Source organism: Schistocerca americana, chromosome 6, assembly GCF_021461395.2.
Source record: "Schistocerca americana isolate TAMUIC-IGC-003095 chromosome 6, iqSchAmer2.1, whole genome shotgun sequence".
Lineage (NCBI taxonomy): Eukaryota > Metazoa > Arthropoda > Insecta > Orthoptera > Acrididae > Schistocerca > Schistocerca americana.
This window is the reverse complement of record NC_060124.1, coordinates 141701936-141715929: the sequence shown is the minus strand read 5'-3', so window position 1 is coordinate 141715929 and position 13994 is coordinate 141701936. Positions and strand designations below refer to the sequence as shown.

At 44.3% G+C, this 13994-nt stretch overlaps 1 protein-coding gene across 1 annotated transcript in view; it reads right to left on the bottom strand.

The window, feature by feature from the left end:
* Nucleotides 1-13994, bottom strand: part of LOC124620012 (collagen alpha-1(IX) chain-like) — a 301640-nt gene that overhangs the window by 218133 nt on the left and 69513 nt on the right. Inside the window, exon 3 of the mRNA XM_047146677.1 lies at nt 3215-3422. Coding sequence (XP_047002633.1) covers nt 3215-3422 — 208 coding nt within the window. The remainder of the gene's footprint in view (nt 1-3214; nt 3423-13994) is intronic.

Genomic DNA, 13994 nt, shown 5'->3' with positions numbered 1-13994 from the left:
CTATCGCGTATATTGATTTGTAACAGTTTTTACAATAGAGAGCCAATGTAGAGCCTTAAAAATCGCCGATAACTAAAAAAATGACAACATTTGTCATTCTTTAGTTTCCTAGGACCATGGGAGGTATAAAACGGTATATTATAGGACAATTTATTTACGATTCTCTCGTAACCTACAGATATTTAGATAAGTTTGTCGCTTTCCTTTAATAACTAAAAATTACTAGTAAACACCAGAAGACCTGACTTTTTGCAGAAAACATCGTATATCTATCCAACAACGCGAAGTTTTGTTTGCTACACTTCCAGCCTAATATGTGAATATGGAAAGTAGAAAATCTGTATGAAATGTAATACTTACATTATTTAACGTACCAATTACGCCAAAACATCTGTAGCTGAAGGGAAAACCGCATGGACGTGACAATAAAACGTCAAAAACAATAAAACTGTTTCTCAACATAAATGAAACCAATTGCACAATTGTTGCTGGACACAAGTCACAAACGACAAGAGTCTTAAAAACATTCGCTTCTGAAGCAAAAATAATTAAATTTCCAAAAATATTCATATATTAGGAAGTTGAGTGAAGCGTAAGAACAGGCGAATCATTAAACTCCATAAAATGTTTTTTGCGTATCAGGGAAACTGCCTATCGTAATAAGAACAGACAAAAGCAGAAATGTATGCTTCTCATGTATGAAATGTGTGTTTAAACTTTCATTTTTTCAGCGGAGTAAAGTGAAATATGCACATATCGGAAATATTTCTTCCTGTAAAAGTTGCAGCTTATGTCATTGAACAAGTGAGATTCGGCAGCTTTTGCATTTATATCACGATAATTCGTGTCCCTCGGTAATGCATGTATACAAAATATATAAAAACTATTTCGTTAATGAAGTGGAAAATTAATGAAAAACTAACATTATTCTTTTGACAAGTGCTTTCTCACCGCCTGGAACGCTGATGTCGCGACTGTATATATTTGACTGCAGCTGTAGTGGAAGCAAGTTTCTGCATCCATTTACCTTCCCCCACAGGAATTCCCACCTCCGTGTACTCTCCGTGAAGAGCTCTGAACAATGTACAGGGTGCCAGAAAGAGATTTTTACTCTGCAGCGGAGTGTGCGCTGATGTGAAACTTCCTGGCAGATTAAAACTGTGTGCCGGACCGAGACTCGAACTCGGGACCTTTGCAGGGTGATTCACGAAGATAAGCAAATATTTTAATATGTTATTCTACAAGTAAAACTAAAGAAAAAAGTTCGTATAAACGTAGGTCCGCAAATGTTTAGTTACGGAGTTACGGCTAATAAAAGATTTTACATGAAATGTAGCAACTTCGTTAACATGAAGCCACCTCATAACTGTACGAGGTTAAAGTAAGGCACGATTTCCATTTATTTTGTTGTTATTGGTTTGGTGAATCTAATAAAACGTGTGCCAGACGTGTATCTGCAGTAGCTTTCCAGAACATCGAGAGAAGCAAAGATTATTATACTAGTAAATTTATTTACTTTCCATTAAGAATGTAGAAACGTTTATGTCTTCGTTGGCAACCGTTAGTGAGTTGTTTCAATCGTTTCCTAACCTTGAAACAAGTTAGTTTTCTGTATTGTTCAGTGAAAGAACATAATAACAACAATGTATTTGAGTGGAACCACATAGCCGGCCGCTGTGGCCGAGCGGTTCTAGGCGCTTCAGTCCGGAACCGCGCTGCTGCTACGGTCGCAGGTTCGAATCCTACCTCGGGCATGAATGTGTGTGATGTCCTTAGGTTAGTTAGGTTTAAGTAGTTCTAAGTCTAGGGGACTGATGACCTCAGACGTTAAGTCCCATAGTGCTTGCAGCCATTTGGGTTTTTATTTGAAACCACATAGTAACTGTAATAGTTTGTAGATTATTTATCAAATAGGGATGCCTTTCAAATTTACGACAGAGTAATATGCCGATATGGTGTTTATTACCATACTTTTTCCAAAATTAAATTCTCTACAATTTCTCTTGAAAATCTTGTGTAATTTTCTGGAATTCAAAGAACAAATTGGGCCAAGTAGTTAATAAATTAAAAATTTAACGAAATTATATCTTTGCTTCTCTGGATGTTCTGGAAAACTACTGCAGATGCACGCCTGGGACATGTTTTATTAGATTCACCAGATCAATAACAACAAAACAAATGGAAATCGTGCTTTACATTAACGAAGTACAGTTTTGTGATGGCTTCATATTAGCGAAGTTCCTAAATTTCGGGCAACATCTTTTATTAGCCGTAACTCCGTAACTAAACATTTGCGGACCTATATTTATATGAACTTTTTTATTTGGTTTTATTTGTAGAATAACATATTAAAATATTTGCACGTCTTCGTGAATCACCCTGTGTACCATCGCAAACTCGATTCCAATGATCCTGTCGTTTCCCCTCTACTTTCCAATCCTCATATGGTGCCGCACCTTTACCAACACATCCTACCAACCTTCCACCTACACACCCTCCACATAATCTCCCAAAGAAACTTCAACCATCTCCCCCTCCAAGATCATGAACTCTACCCCGACCTGCAAGATATAGGACTACCTTATCAGGACTTCCTCCCCCTTCCCTCCCACATTTCCTCTCCCCCTTTCTTCCCCATCTGCCTTTCTTTCCTCACCCTACTTTTATCACTAACTATTAGGATCACCAATCCCCCCTCCCCCACTTCACTCACTTTTCTGCCCCAGCAGCCACTCCTACCCCACCGCTGCTATGCACCAGTCCTCCATCGTTATACGTCCACTTTCCTACCCTCCTCAACAGCCAACCTTTTCCCCTTCAACAGTACTGTGTTTCATTGCAGGTTCTTCCAGATTCTTGTGACAGTAAAGTGCTTCTTTCAGATATCAGTGTTTTGGCAGTATGTTTTAAATGTGCATTTGTAGTGTTTTATTTTTCCTTCAGTTATTACTGTTCTTAACAACCATTTACGAGGTCATCTAAATTTCAGTTTTATTTTTTTACCTTTAAAAAGTTTTAAATTTAATGTAAATATCTACGCTATTTGTTTCTTTCTTTTTTTCATCTAACTTAATTATTTTTACTGTCAGTTGGCTGAAGAGCGGGTTGCGTGTACCGCCGACAGCCCCCTCCCCCCTCTTGCCCATATGGGGCGCGGGGTGATGAAATAACAATAAAGAGAAAAATGGAAGCACGCTGTGCTGTCAGGGCTGACCTGGTGGCGACGGTGAGGTTGGCACCCCTGTCGAGGCGGTAGGCGGTCTGCATGCGGTTGGAGCCGCGCACGCGCGTCACGCCGGAGAACTGCGTCTCCAGCACGTCCAGCCGGAAGCGCCGGATGAAGTCGAACGCCTGCAGGTCGTCCTCACCCGGACGGAAGTCTGCGCACGGCAGCCGCAGCTGCTCCTCCTCCTCTAGCAGCTCTGTGGGCAAATCCCAGGCAACAGTCGTCACTTCAGCAGCTCAGGGCTAAACTTCACCCAAGGGCGCCGCTTAGTAAACTAGGAGAATTCGGCGAGGAGTTCGGATACCCATTGCTTTTGTCTCTGGAAGCAACACAGGCCGATTATTTATTTATTTATTTAGCGTATGGCAAGTACAAATCACGTCTGAAAAATCTAAAAGTACATAACACACAAAACAGTTACAATATCACAAACAAACATCTAGGTTAGAAATATAATCGATTGCACTGTTAGTCGCATCCATGAAGTCCCTTGTTGGCCCAGGGTAGGCCCTCAGAGGGCATTCTACCACGATATGGTGAATTGTCTGCCTGTCAGCGCCGCAGTCGCACTGTGGTGATGGCACTATGCTCCATTTGTACAAGGAGTCTGCACAACGGCCGTGGCTCGTCCTGATCCTGTTAAGGGTAGACCAGATTTTGCGGGGCAAGTCAAAGCCCCGAGGTCTGTTAGATGTTCCCAATAAGGTGTTAACCTGAGGCGGTGTAAAGCTAGTTCGCGTCCGTAGTAGAATACTACACGTGCACCCTGGGTAACGCTAAATGAACTAGCAAAGTACAGGCGACCAGATAATCCTTAGTTGATCTCCTGGTCACGGCAAATCACGATGAATTCTAGCAAAACGAACCCTTTGACTAGAGAACTCGGATCGCTGATTCGAGTTTGCCACCTGAATATTGAAGGCATAAGTAGAGCCAAATGCATGTACTTGCATAAAGTTTTAACAAAGAACGACATTGACGTAGTCGCAATTCAGGAGACCCATACTGAAGATGACGAGCAGCTAAGATCAAGGGGCATAATATCTGGCTATGACCTATTAGGCGCCACACACCACAGACATTATGGCACGGCAACATACGTCAGGAGAAATATCGAAGAAGTGGCTCTCGTATCAACATTTACAGGCCGATTAACTAAACTCGACGTTTGTGACTATCGAACGGTCGATAGGGAGATAAGATTATCGACAGAGGTGAGAAGTTGGATCGAACTTGGACAGATTGCATGTGAAAAATCGGGAGTGTACTACGATACGTTTTTATTTTGTCTTGGTTTCACGTATGGCTATGTTCTTTGAAGACAGTTAACTGGAACTAAATTTACGACGACTGTTCGGAAAGTAAGGTCCGACTGAACGCGAAATGGTAACCACTTTGAAAATCAAAAATGTTTTATTTGCAGTATTTGGTTACGCTTTCCAGGTACTTCCTACAAAGTTGCCGCTCCGACTTAGTCATTTGTCGTAGCGTTGTACCAACTTCCCAATACACTCGTCATAGAAGGCAGCCGCCTGTACTTTCCGCCAATTCTCTACGCTGGTCTATAGCTAGTTGCCTGAGCCAAAACGTTGTCTTCGTAGCCCGCGTTTTATGTGAGCACAGATGAAACTCAAAGAGAGCCAATTACGGGCTGTATTGTGGATGATCAAACACTTCTCCCATCGAAAACGCTGCAGGAGCATCTTCATTGCCCCTGTAGAGTGTTATCTTGAAGAAGGAAATGTTGACAGTTACGTTATGTGGACTGTATAACTCTAGACCAAATGTCTTACCTGGCCCTCATACTTCGTGGGAGACACTATTTGTCTAGGCGTCTTTAGGCGCTCACTGCGCGCTCAGAACTGAAAAGAGGGACCTGGCGAAATCGGCAGGCTTATTGGAGACACTGCCCAACATATCTCTGCAAAGCTTCATCGAATTTTTCACTGTAGTTTCTCTTTCGCGCCTGATCGGACCAACTTTCCGAACAGCCCTCGCACATGCGGAATATAAGGGATGTCGAAGGAGTTGCCCCCCCCCCCCCCCCCTCAGAAACTACAGCAGCAGCGGAGCCCTACGTTCCCGAATGGGTATTCAAATCTCTGTACAAGTACATTGTTAAAGTGCTCAACAAAAGCGTGCGGGTGGCACCGAGACTGTTGCCAAACCGAGGGGAGGGGGTGAGGGTGGGAAGGGACCTTAGAGGGACCTTTTGCTGTTTTGTTCACGTACATTTTAACTACACCCTCCCCCTCCCCCCCGTGATACAGCTACAGGAGCGCGAAAGAAAGGAGGACTGAAAACGCACAAACACCTTCTGCTGCTCTGAATGACGCTCAGATTCCGTAGTGCGAATGGTTCTGAACGGCCTCTAATGGCTCCACCTTTTGTACTAGAGCAAAAATTTGGATCACTCTACACTTCAAAGGTGTCAGACCACATTCAGTGGGATCGTAGTTCCACGATGTCCTTAGAGAAGGGTTGAATCGTCGGGCGCAGAACCCAAGCCTTCCGCGGTCAGGGAAGGAACCCAGGTTGTAACATAAGTACTTCCAGTCGTATCTGTCAAACATTTTTGTCATAAGTAATAAGGAAAAACGACTATGACTATCCTGCTATTGTCTGAATACGAATTAGTGGTTTTTGTACCAGTTCGTTTAGCGTTACCCAAGGTGCACCACGAGGAGGCGAACTGACTCAGGTTTTACTTTATAGGAAACTAATTCTATTCTCATAATGTTTCCATCTTTAGTGTTAGACAACTGTTGCATCATGAATTTTAAATCTATTTCGTCAGGAATTGATTGCAGTTTAGGTGGAGAGTTAAATTTGCTTCAGTACATCAAGAAATCTGTATATATCTGGACTGCAGGAATATAATTGACTATTGCACTTGCTGCAGAAACTTTACCAGGCAGCGGTGGTCTCTGTCTCATGCAGCTTTGTTCTGTCCACATGGATGGAAAAAACTGTGCGTTTTAGTCTGTGCTAGTATCTACTAAGTAGTCGCAGAACGTTTTCAGTTTTTCACACACAGGTAACGCTGACATTAATTCTCGAACAAAACAGTCACCAACTACATCAGGATCCAGCAATGGTAAACCAAATATATAAGACAGAAACTTGACGATTTTATTTCTGGAATAGTAGTCACATGAAAATCCCAACGTTTGTATCTTTCGCTGACAGCCCTAATTTTGATGAAATTTGTAACCTTGGATACTTACATTAGTTTGCACTTCAAGCTTTCATTATACTTTCTTCAAAGTCTGAAAGCATTGTTGACGGAGATAATTCTAGACATAGCTTGTTACATTTATCAAGAACTGTTGAAAAAATATGCTGATAAGGTGAAGTTTTCTTATCGTTCAACAAAGAAAAAGCCATTGCGATATAATGTCCATGGAGCGTAAATATGTAACAAAAAAAACTTTTTGGAATGTTTGGAAGTTCCACCGACAAATACTGTGTGACACTGACTAAGTATTCTGAGATTTTCAGTTTCACAGCACATTGCGACGTTCTTATCGGCATAGTTATATAACATTAAATGCATCCCATTTGTAGTTCACATTTAATACACACATCAAAAAAAGTTTTGCATCACTCCGGTTCCCAGAACTTCTAAAGGCAGAGGTTGACTGTGGATATTGTATCACAGACACAGTCCCTCTGACTGTTCAGAGATGTCACTAAATTCCCCCAAAGATGTAAACAATCATGTATGAGTAGCGCCTATTAGACAGACAGGGTCCGACAGCCGATCAGTTACAATCATTCCACTAGGAAGGAGGTACACGGCTCGTGTACATGCTTCCATGCCTAGACGGTTAATACCGCGGTTCGATTGCGTCCGCATTGTCACTTTGTGCCAGGAAGGGCTCTCAACAAGGGAAGTGTCCAGGTGTCTCGGAGTGAACCAAAGCGATGCTGTTCGGACATGAAGGAGATACAGAGAGGCAAGAACTGTCGCTAACATGTCTCGCCCAGGCCACCCAAGAGCTACTACTGCAGTGGATGACCGCTACCTACGGATTATGGCTCGGAGGGATCCTGACAGCAACGCCACCATGTTGAATAATGCTTTTTGTGCAACCACAGGACACCGTGTTACGACTCAAACTGTGCGCAATAGGCTGCATGATGTGCAACTTCACTCCCGACGTCCATGGCGAGGTACAACTTGCAACCACGACACCATGCAGGGCGGTACAGATGGGCCCAACAACGTGCCGAATGGAACGCTCGGGTTTGGCATTACGTTGTCTTCACCGATGAGTGTTGCACATGCCTTCAACCAGAGAATCGCCGGGGACGTGTTTGGAGGCAACCCTGTCAGGTTGAACGCCTTAGACACAATGTCCAGCGAGTGGAGCATGATGAAGGTTCCCTACTGTTTTGGGGTTGCGTTATGTGGCGACGACGCACGCCGCTGGTAGTCATGGAAGGCGCCCAACGGCTGTGCGATACATGAATCCCATCCTCCGACCGATAGTGCTATCACATCGGCAGCATATTGGCGAGGCATTCGTCTTCATGGATGACAATTCGCGCCCCCATCATGCACATCTTGTGAATGACTTCCTTCAGGATAACGTCATCGCCCGACTAGAGTGGCCACCATGTTCTCCAGACATGAACCCTATCGAATATGCCTGGGGTCGACTGAAAAGGGCTGTTTATGGACGACATGACCAACTGACCACTCTGAGGAATCTACGCCGAATCGCTGTTGAGGAGTGGGACAATCTGGACCAACAGTGCCTTGATGAACTTGTGGATAGTACGCCATGACGAATACAAACATGCATCAATGCAAGAGGACGTGCTACTGGGTATTAGAGGTACCGATGTGTACAGCAATCTGGACCACCACCTCTGAAGGTCTCGCTGTATGGTGGTACAACATGCAATGTGTGGTTTTCATGAGCAATAAAAAGGGCGGAAATGATGTTTATATTGATATCTATTCCAACGGCCCGTACAGATTTCGGAACTCTCGGAATCGAGGTGATGCAAAACTTTTTTTGATGTGTGTATGTTCAGAACAAGATGAGACTCCCGAATACGTGTAGGTAATTTCGGTAGAATATACTGACTAGCGTTGTAAATAGATCTACGAAAGCTGTCGACATCTTTAATCGTTACCTCTTCCGTGTGTTCTGCTTTCAGGTGATTATATATGAGTTTGCTGGTCTCTCACATACATATTCTGTAACTTTCGTCTTCAATAACAAACTGTCTTCTCTCTCCGAATTATATCAGCACCTATTTCTGCGTGGTTGCGGTCGTTTTGACTCTCGAGGCCATCGTTGTCTTCAGTGGGAGCAGGTTTAATAAAACTTTTGCAATTATTAATGTTGAACGTCCATCACACTGCAGCACATTTTAAACTTTGGATCCCCAAAAGCGTAATCTTTCTGAAGTAGCATTTTCCTTCTCGTTCTACTCACCGTAAGTGCAACTGCGCTGGAGGACTTGTTCACTATGAAGCGATCTGCTATAGATAGGAAACTGGGCCCACAAGCTACCACTTCGAGGAGGCGCGGAGGGCCCGGGCCAACTACTTGCTGATACTTAGACTTGTCCGGGAAGCTTGGGCCCTGCTATCTAACAGACCACTCTGCTTACGGGAAGCTTAGGTCCTGCTCCCGAATAGTCCGGGTGGAGGGGGAGGAGTTTCAGCAATGTCAAATGTCGTCCTGATGTTCAATGCATTGCTAACTATCGTTTTCGACCGTTTCAACTCTCTAGCGAGGGTTTGGTTGCATTGACGCCCTTTATGTGGTAGGGTGTCTGAAATATTTTCCTAGGGCACCTACAGTGAAACTGACACACCTGCCTAATACCGTGTAGGACCCCCGCGAGTATGCAGAAGTGCCGCAGCAAGACGTGAGAGGGACTCGACTAGTTGGTTGGGGGGTTGGGTTGTTTCGGGGAGGAGACCAGACAGCGAGGTCATCGGTCTCATCGGATTAGGGAAGGACAGGGAAGGAAGTCGGCCGTGCCCTTTCAAAGGAACCATCCCGGCATTTGCCTGGAGCGATTTAGGGAAATCACGGAAAACCTAAATCTGGATGGCCGGACGCGGGATTGAACCGTCGTCCTCCCGAATGCGAGTCCAGTGTGCTAACCACTGCGCCACCTCGCTCGGTCGACTCGACTAGTGTCTGAAGTAGTGCTGGAGGGAACTGACAATATGAATCCTGCAGGGCTGTCCTTAAATCCATAAGAGTACAATGGGGAGGAAACTTCTGAACAGCATGTTGCAAAGCATCCCAGATACGCTCAGTAATGTTTATGTCTGGGGAGCTTGATGGCCAGCGGAAGTGTTTAAACTCAGAAGAGTGTTCTTGTAGCCCTCTACAACAATTCAGGACGTATGGCGTGTCGCATTGTCCTACTGGAATTGTCCTTGTCCGTCAGAATGCACAGTGGACATGAATGGATGCAGGTGATCAGAAAGGAAGCTTACGTATGTGTCACCTGTCAGAGTCGTATCTAGACGTATCAGGGGTCCATTATCGCCCCAGCTGCACACGCTCCACACCATGACAGAGCCTCCACCAGCTCGAACAGTTCCCTGCTGACATGCAGGGTCCATGGATTCATGAGGTTGTCTCCATACCCGTACTCGTTCATCCGCTCGATACAATTTGAAACGAGACTCGTCCGACCAGGCAACATGTTTCCAGTCATCAACAGTTCAATGTCGGTGTTGACGGGCCCAAGCGAGGTGTGTCGTGCAGTCATCAAGGGTACATGAGTGGGCCTTCGGATCCGAAAGCCCATATCGATGATGCTTCGTTGAATGGTTCACACGCTGACACTTGTTGATGACCCAGCACTGAATTTGCGGAAGGATTCCACTTCTGTCACGCTGAACGATTCTCTTCAGTTGTCGCTGGTGCTTTCCTGCAGGCCTTTTTCCGGCTGCAGTGATGTCGAAGATTTGATGTTTTACTGGATTGCTGATATTCACGGTACATCCGTGAAATGTTCGTACTGGAAAATCCCCAATTCATCGCTACCTCGGAGATGCTGTGTCCCACCGCTCGTGCGACGACTATAACAACACGTTTAAACTCACTTAAATCTTGATAACCTGGCATTGTAGCAGCAGTAATCGATTTAACATCTCCTGGAAGAAAGGATATTGCGGAGACATGGCTTAGCCACAGCCTGGTGGATGTTTCCAGAATGAGATTTTCACTCTGCAGCGGAGTGTGCGCTGATATGAAACTTCCTTTGTTCCAGGAGTGCTAGTTCTGCTTGGTTCGCAGGAGAGCTTCTATGAAGTTTGGAAGTAGGAGACGAGGTACTGGCAGAAGTGAAGCTGTGAGGACGGGTCGTAAGTCGTACTTGGGTAGCTCAGATGGCAGAGTACATGCCCGCGAAAGGCAAAGGTCCCGAGTTCGAGTCTCGGTCCGGCACAGTTTTAATCTGCCAGGAAGTTTCATACAAGCGCACACTCCGCTGCAGAGTGAAAATCTCATTCTGGACTTCTTGTCTTATATAGGCGTCGCGATTCTGGTGTCCACCGCATTGACGTCAAATAATGGGTGAGATGTCGATACCGGGGGGGAGGGTGGGGGGGTTGAAGTCCATATCGAGTGATGCTTAAAGATAATTGTTTCTCTGAAGTACCGTTCGTGAATGGAACAGAAGAAGGAGGGGAGGGGGGGGGGGTGTAAGTGACGCAACAAGCAGCGCAAAATGACTCCCAGTTTTTCAGACGGAAAGTCTTTTGTGACTTTCTGAGACAGGATCAACAACGAAGGAAAAGAACGCGATTCTGTGAAGTTTATAGAGCAAATGGCGCTGGGCTGGGCCTCCCGACAGAAACAGCTTCAAATGGACCATAACACTGGTGCAGTGGAGTCTGAGGGATTCAAAGAGAAGCGTTGGACATCCTCTAGAGAGATGGACAGACGACACTCAACGACATGCAGGATCTAGACCATCCAGCAAAGATCGACATGGAGATGTTTGGATATTTTGAAGAGACCGACATCCAATAGTGGATATCTAGAGGTGAAGAAGAAGACCGAGTGTGCTTTACCTGCTATGTCGCAACATAATTCTACAGACCCATCAGCGCGACCAGCACCGAACCTAAAAAATATGATTATTTTTTATTCTTGGACTGAAAACTCTCCAAGTTTTTAATAAACAGTCAAATCCTGTTGCGGCTAGCGGCAAAATTCGAGCATCTGAATCTGCAAAATACTCCAGAATCAGATATGGCACTTTCAATGTTCCATCTACAGCGGAGGAAATGTGAAGGATGTCACATAAAAGACAAAGCCGCAAGCAAGGTAGAATGGGCAACGCACGCTTATTGTGTGCTCCTTTCACAACCAAAAATTCGCTTACGAAAGCTTAGCGCGCCACTGGTTCTCTTCGGAGCGTGCACTGTTTTTATGCATTTCTACCCTCCGTAAAAGCATCCCGGTGCAGAGGTACTAGCTGCCTTTGAGCAACGACTAACTAAAAGAATTCTTTTTGTGGACGGGAGAAAGAGGAGCGGGGGGCGGTTGTACGGTTGGTGCAGCTAAAAGGAAGGCGTCCCCGGAGTTGTGTGCAGAGAACTACTCTGGCGTGACAACGCAGTCGGTTTAGAGGCGCCGTGAATAGCCTATGCGGCAGGTGGGGCACGCTCCTCTCGCTGTAAAGTTGTTTTACGGTCGGCGCCTGCTGGTGCTGCAACACGCGTGACGCGGCCGTCAAAAGTGAAGCCACACCTAACAGGCGACACTTCACGCGCTCTGGCCTGCAACTAAATTTAGTTTCGTCATTTCCTTTTCTCCTTGCGATTTCCGTGTTGATGTCAGTTTCTGAATACGACACACGTTTAGTTGCAGGTACAGAATGCTACGTACCACAATTTACTTTATTCGAAAATTTGGAGTACTTCGAATTTTTCTCGAATAAATGTAAAAGGCTGATTAACGAATGACGCCATTACTTTTTTATTTACTGCTTATTTAGCATTTATTGTTTATTTAGCCTGATCAGATTACGGCCTTAAGGCTCTCTCACATGTGACCACGAACAATACAAACCAAAGGTATTACAAATACATTCACAGGAATGATAATAATAATAATAATAATAATAAGTAATAATAATAATGAAAATAACAGTTGACACTAATAATAATAACAGTAAAGGGCATTAGGGCATTAAGAATGACATAAATCAGTGTGGATCATTTAAACACACGTTTAGTATTATAGAAGCGGAAGGAATAAAGAAAGATGAGAAGATGGAAGAGACAGCGGCAGTGTCTGTTGGGAAAAAACAGAATTTAAACAAGTAGCTCTGCCAAGACGGGGAGAGAAAAGTTGTGGGGAGGAGGGATTGCGAGAGTGAGCTGCAGACACGTGTATGGGAGAGATGGCTGTTGTGACAAAATGTGGGCCGTTAACTGTCTTTTGTAGTTTGGAAGGAATTGAAGGTCTCTAATCTTTTGAGGAAGGTTGTTCAAATCGGTTTCCTGATACAGCAAACGATTTAGAGAACTTGGCAGTGTTATGTGATGGTACACAGATGATTTTACTTTGTCGTCAACGAGTATTTCTGCTATGCTGTTCAGACAGTAGTGTAAGAGTTGAAAATAAATAAGTGCAATGATTGAGAGGGCGATGGAGCAGATATAGAGTGTGATAGTCTAAGACTGGAAAGTAGCACAGGTCACATCAATATTCGAGAAAGGAAATAGGAGTAACCCATTGAATTACAGACCCATATCACTGACTTCAATTTGCAGTAGGATTTTGGAGCATATACTGTACTCGAACATTATGAATCACCTTGAAGAAAATGACTTATTGATACATAACCAACATAGATTCAGAAAATATCGTTCTTGTGCAACACAGCTAGCTCTTTATTCCCATGAAGTAATGAGTGCTGTTGACAAGGGATCTCAATACGATTCCATATTGCTAGATTTCCAGAAGGCTTTTGATACCGTTCCTCACAAGCGACTATTAATAAAATTGCGTGCATTTGGAGTATTGTCTCAGTTCTGTGACTGGATTCGTGATTTCCTCTCAGAGAGGTCACAGTTCGTAGTGACAGACGGTAAATCATCGAGTAGAATAGAAGTGATATCTGGCGTTACGCAAGTTAGTGTCATAGGCCCTCTGCTGTTCCTGATTTATGTAAATGATCTAAGTGATAATATGAACAGCGCCTTCAGATTGTTTGCAGATGACGCTGTAATTTACCGTCTAGTAAAATCATCAGGCGTGCAATTCCACTTACAAAATGATCTAGAGAGAATTTCTGTATGGTGCAAAAGAGGGCATTAGCACTAAACAATGAAAAGTGCGAGGTCATCCAGATGGGTACTAAAAGAAATCCAATAAATTTAGGGTATACGATAAATTGCACAAATCTAAGGGCTGTCAATTCGGCTAAATACCTAGGAATTACAATTACGAGCAATATTGTGGGGAAGATAGATAATACTGTGGGGAAGGCGAAACAAAGACTGCGCTTTGTTGGCAGAACACTTAGAAGATGCGACAAACCCGCTAAAGAGACAGCCTACATTACACTTGTCCGTCCACTGCTGGAATATTGCTGCGCGGTATGGGATCCTTACCAGGTAGGATTGACGGAGGACATCGAAAAAGTGCAAAGAAGGGCAGCTCGTTTCGTGTTATCGCGCAATACGGGTGAGAGTGTCACTGATATGATACGCGAGGTGGGGTGGCAGGCGGTTTTCTTTGCGGCGAGATCTATTTACGAAATTTCA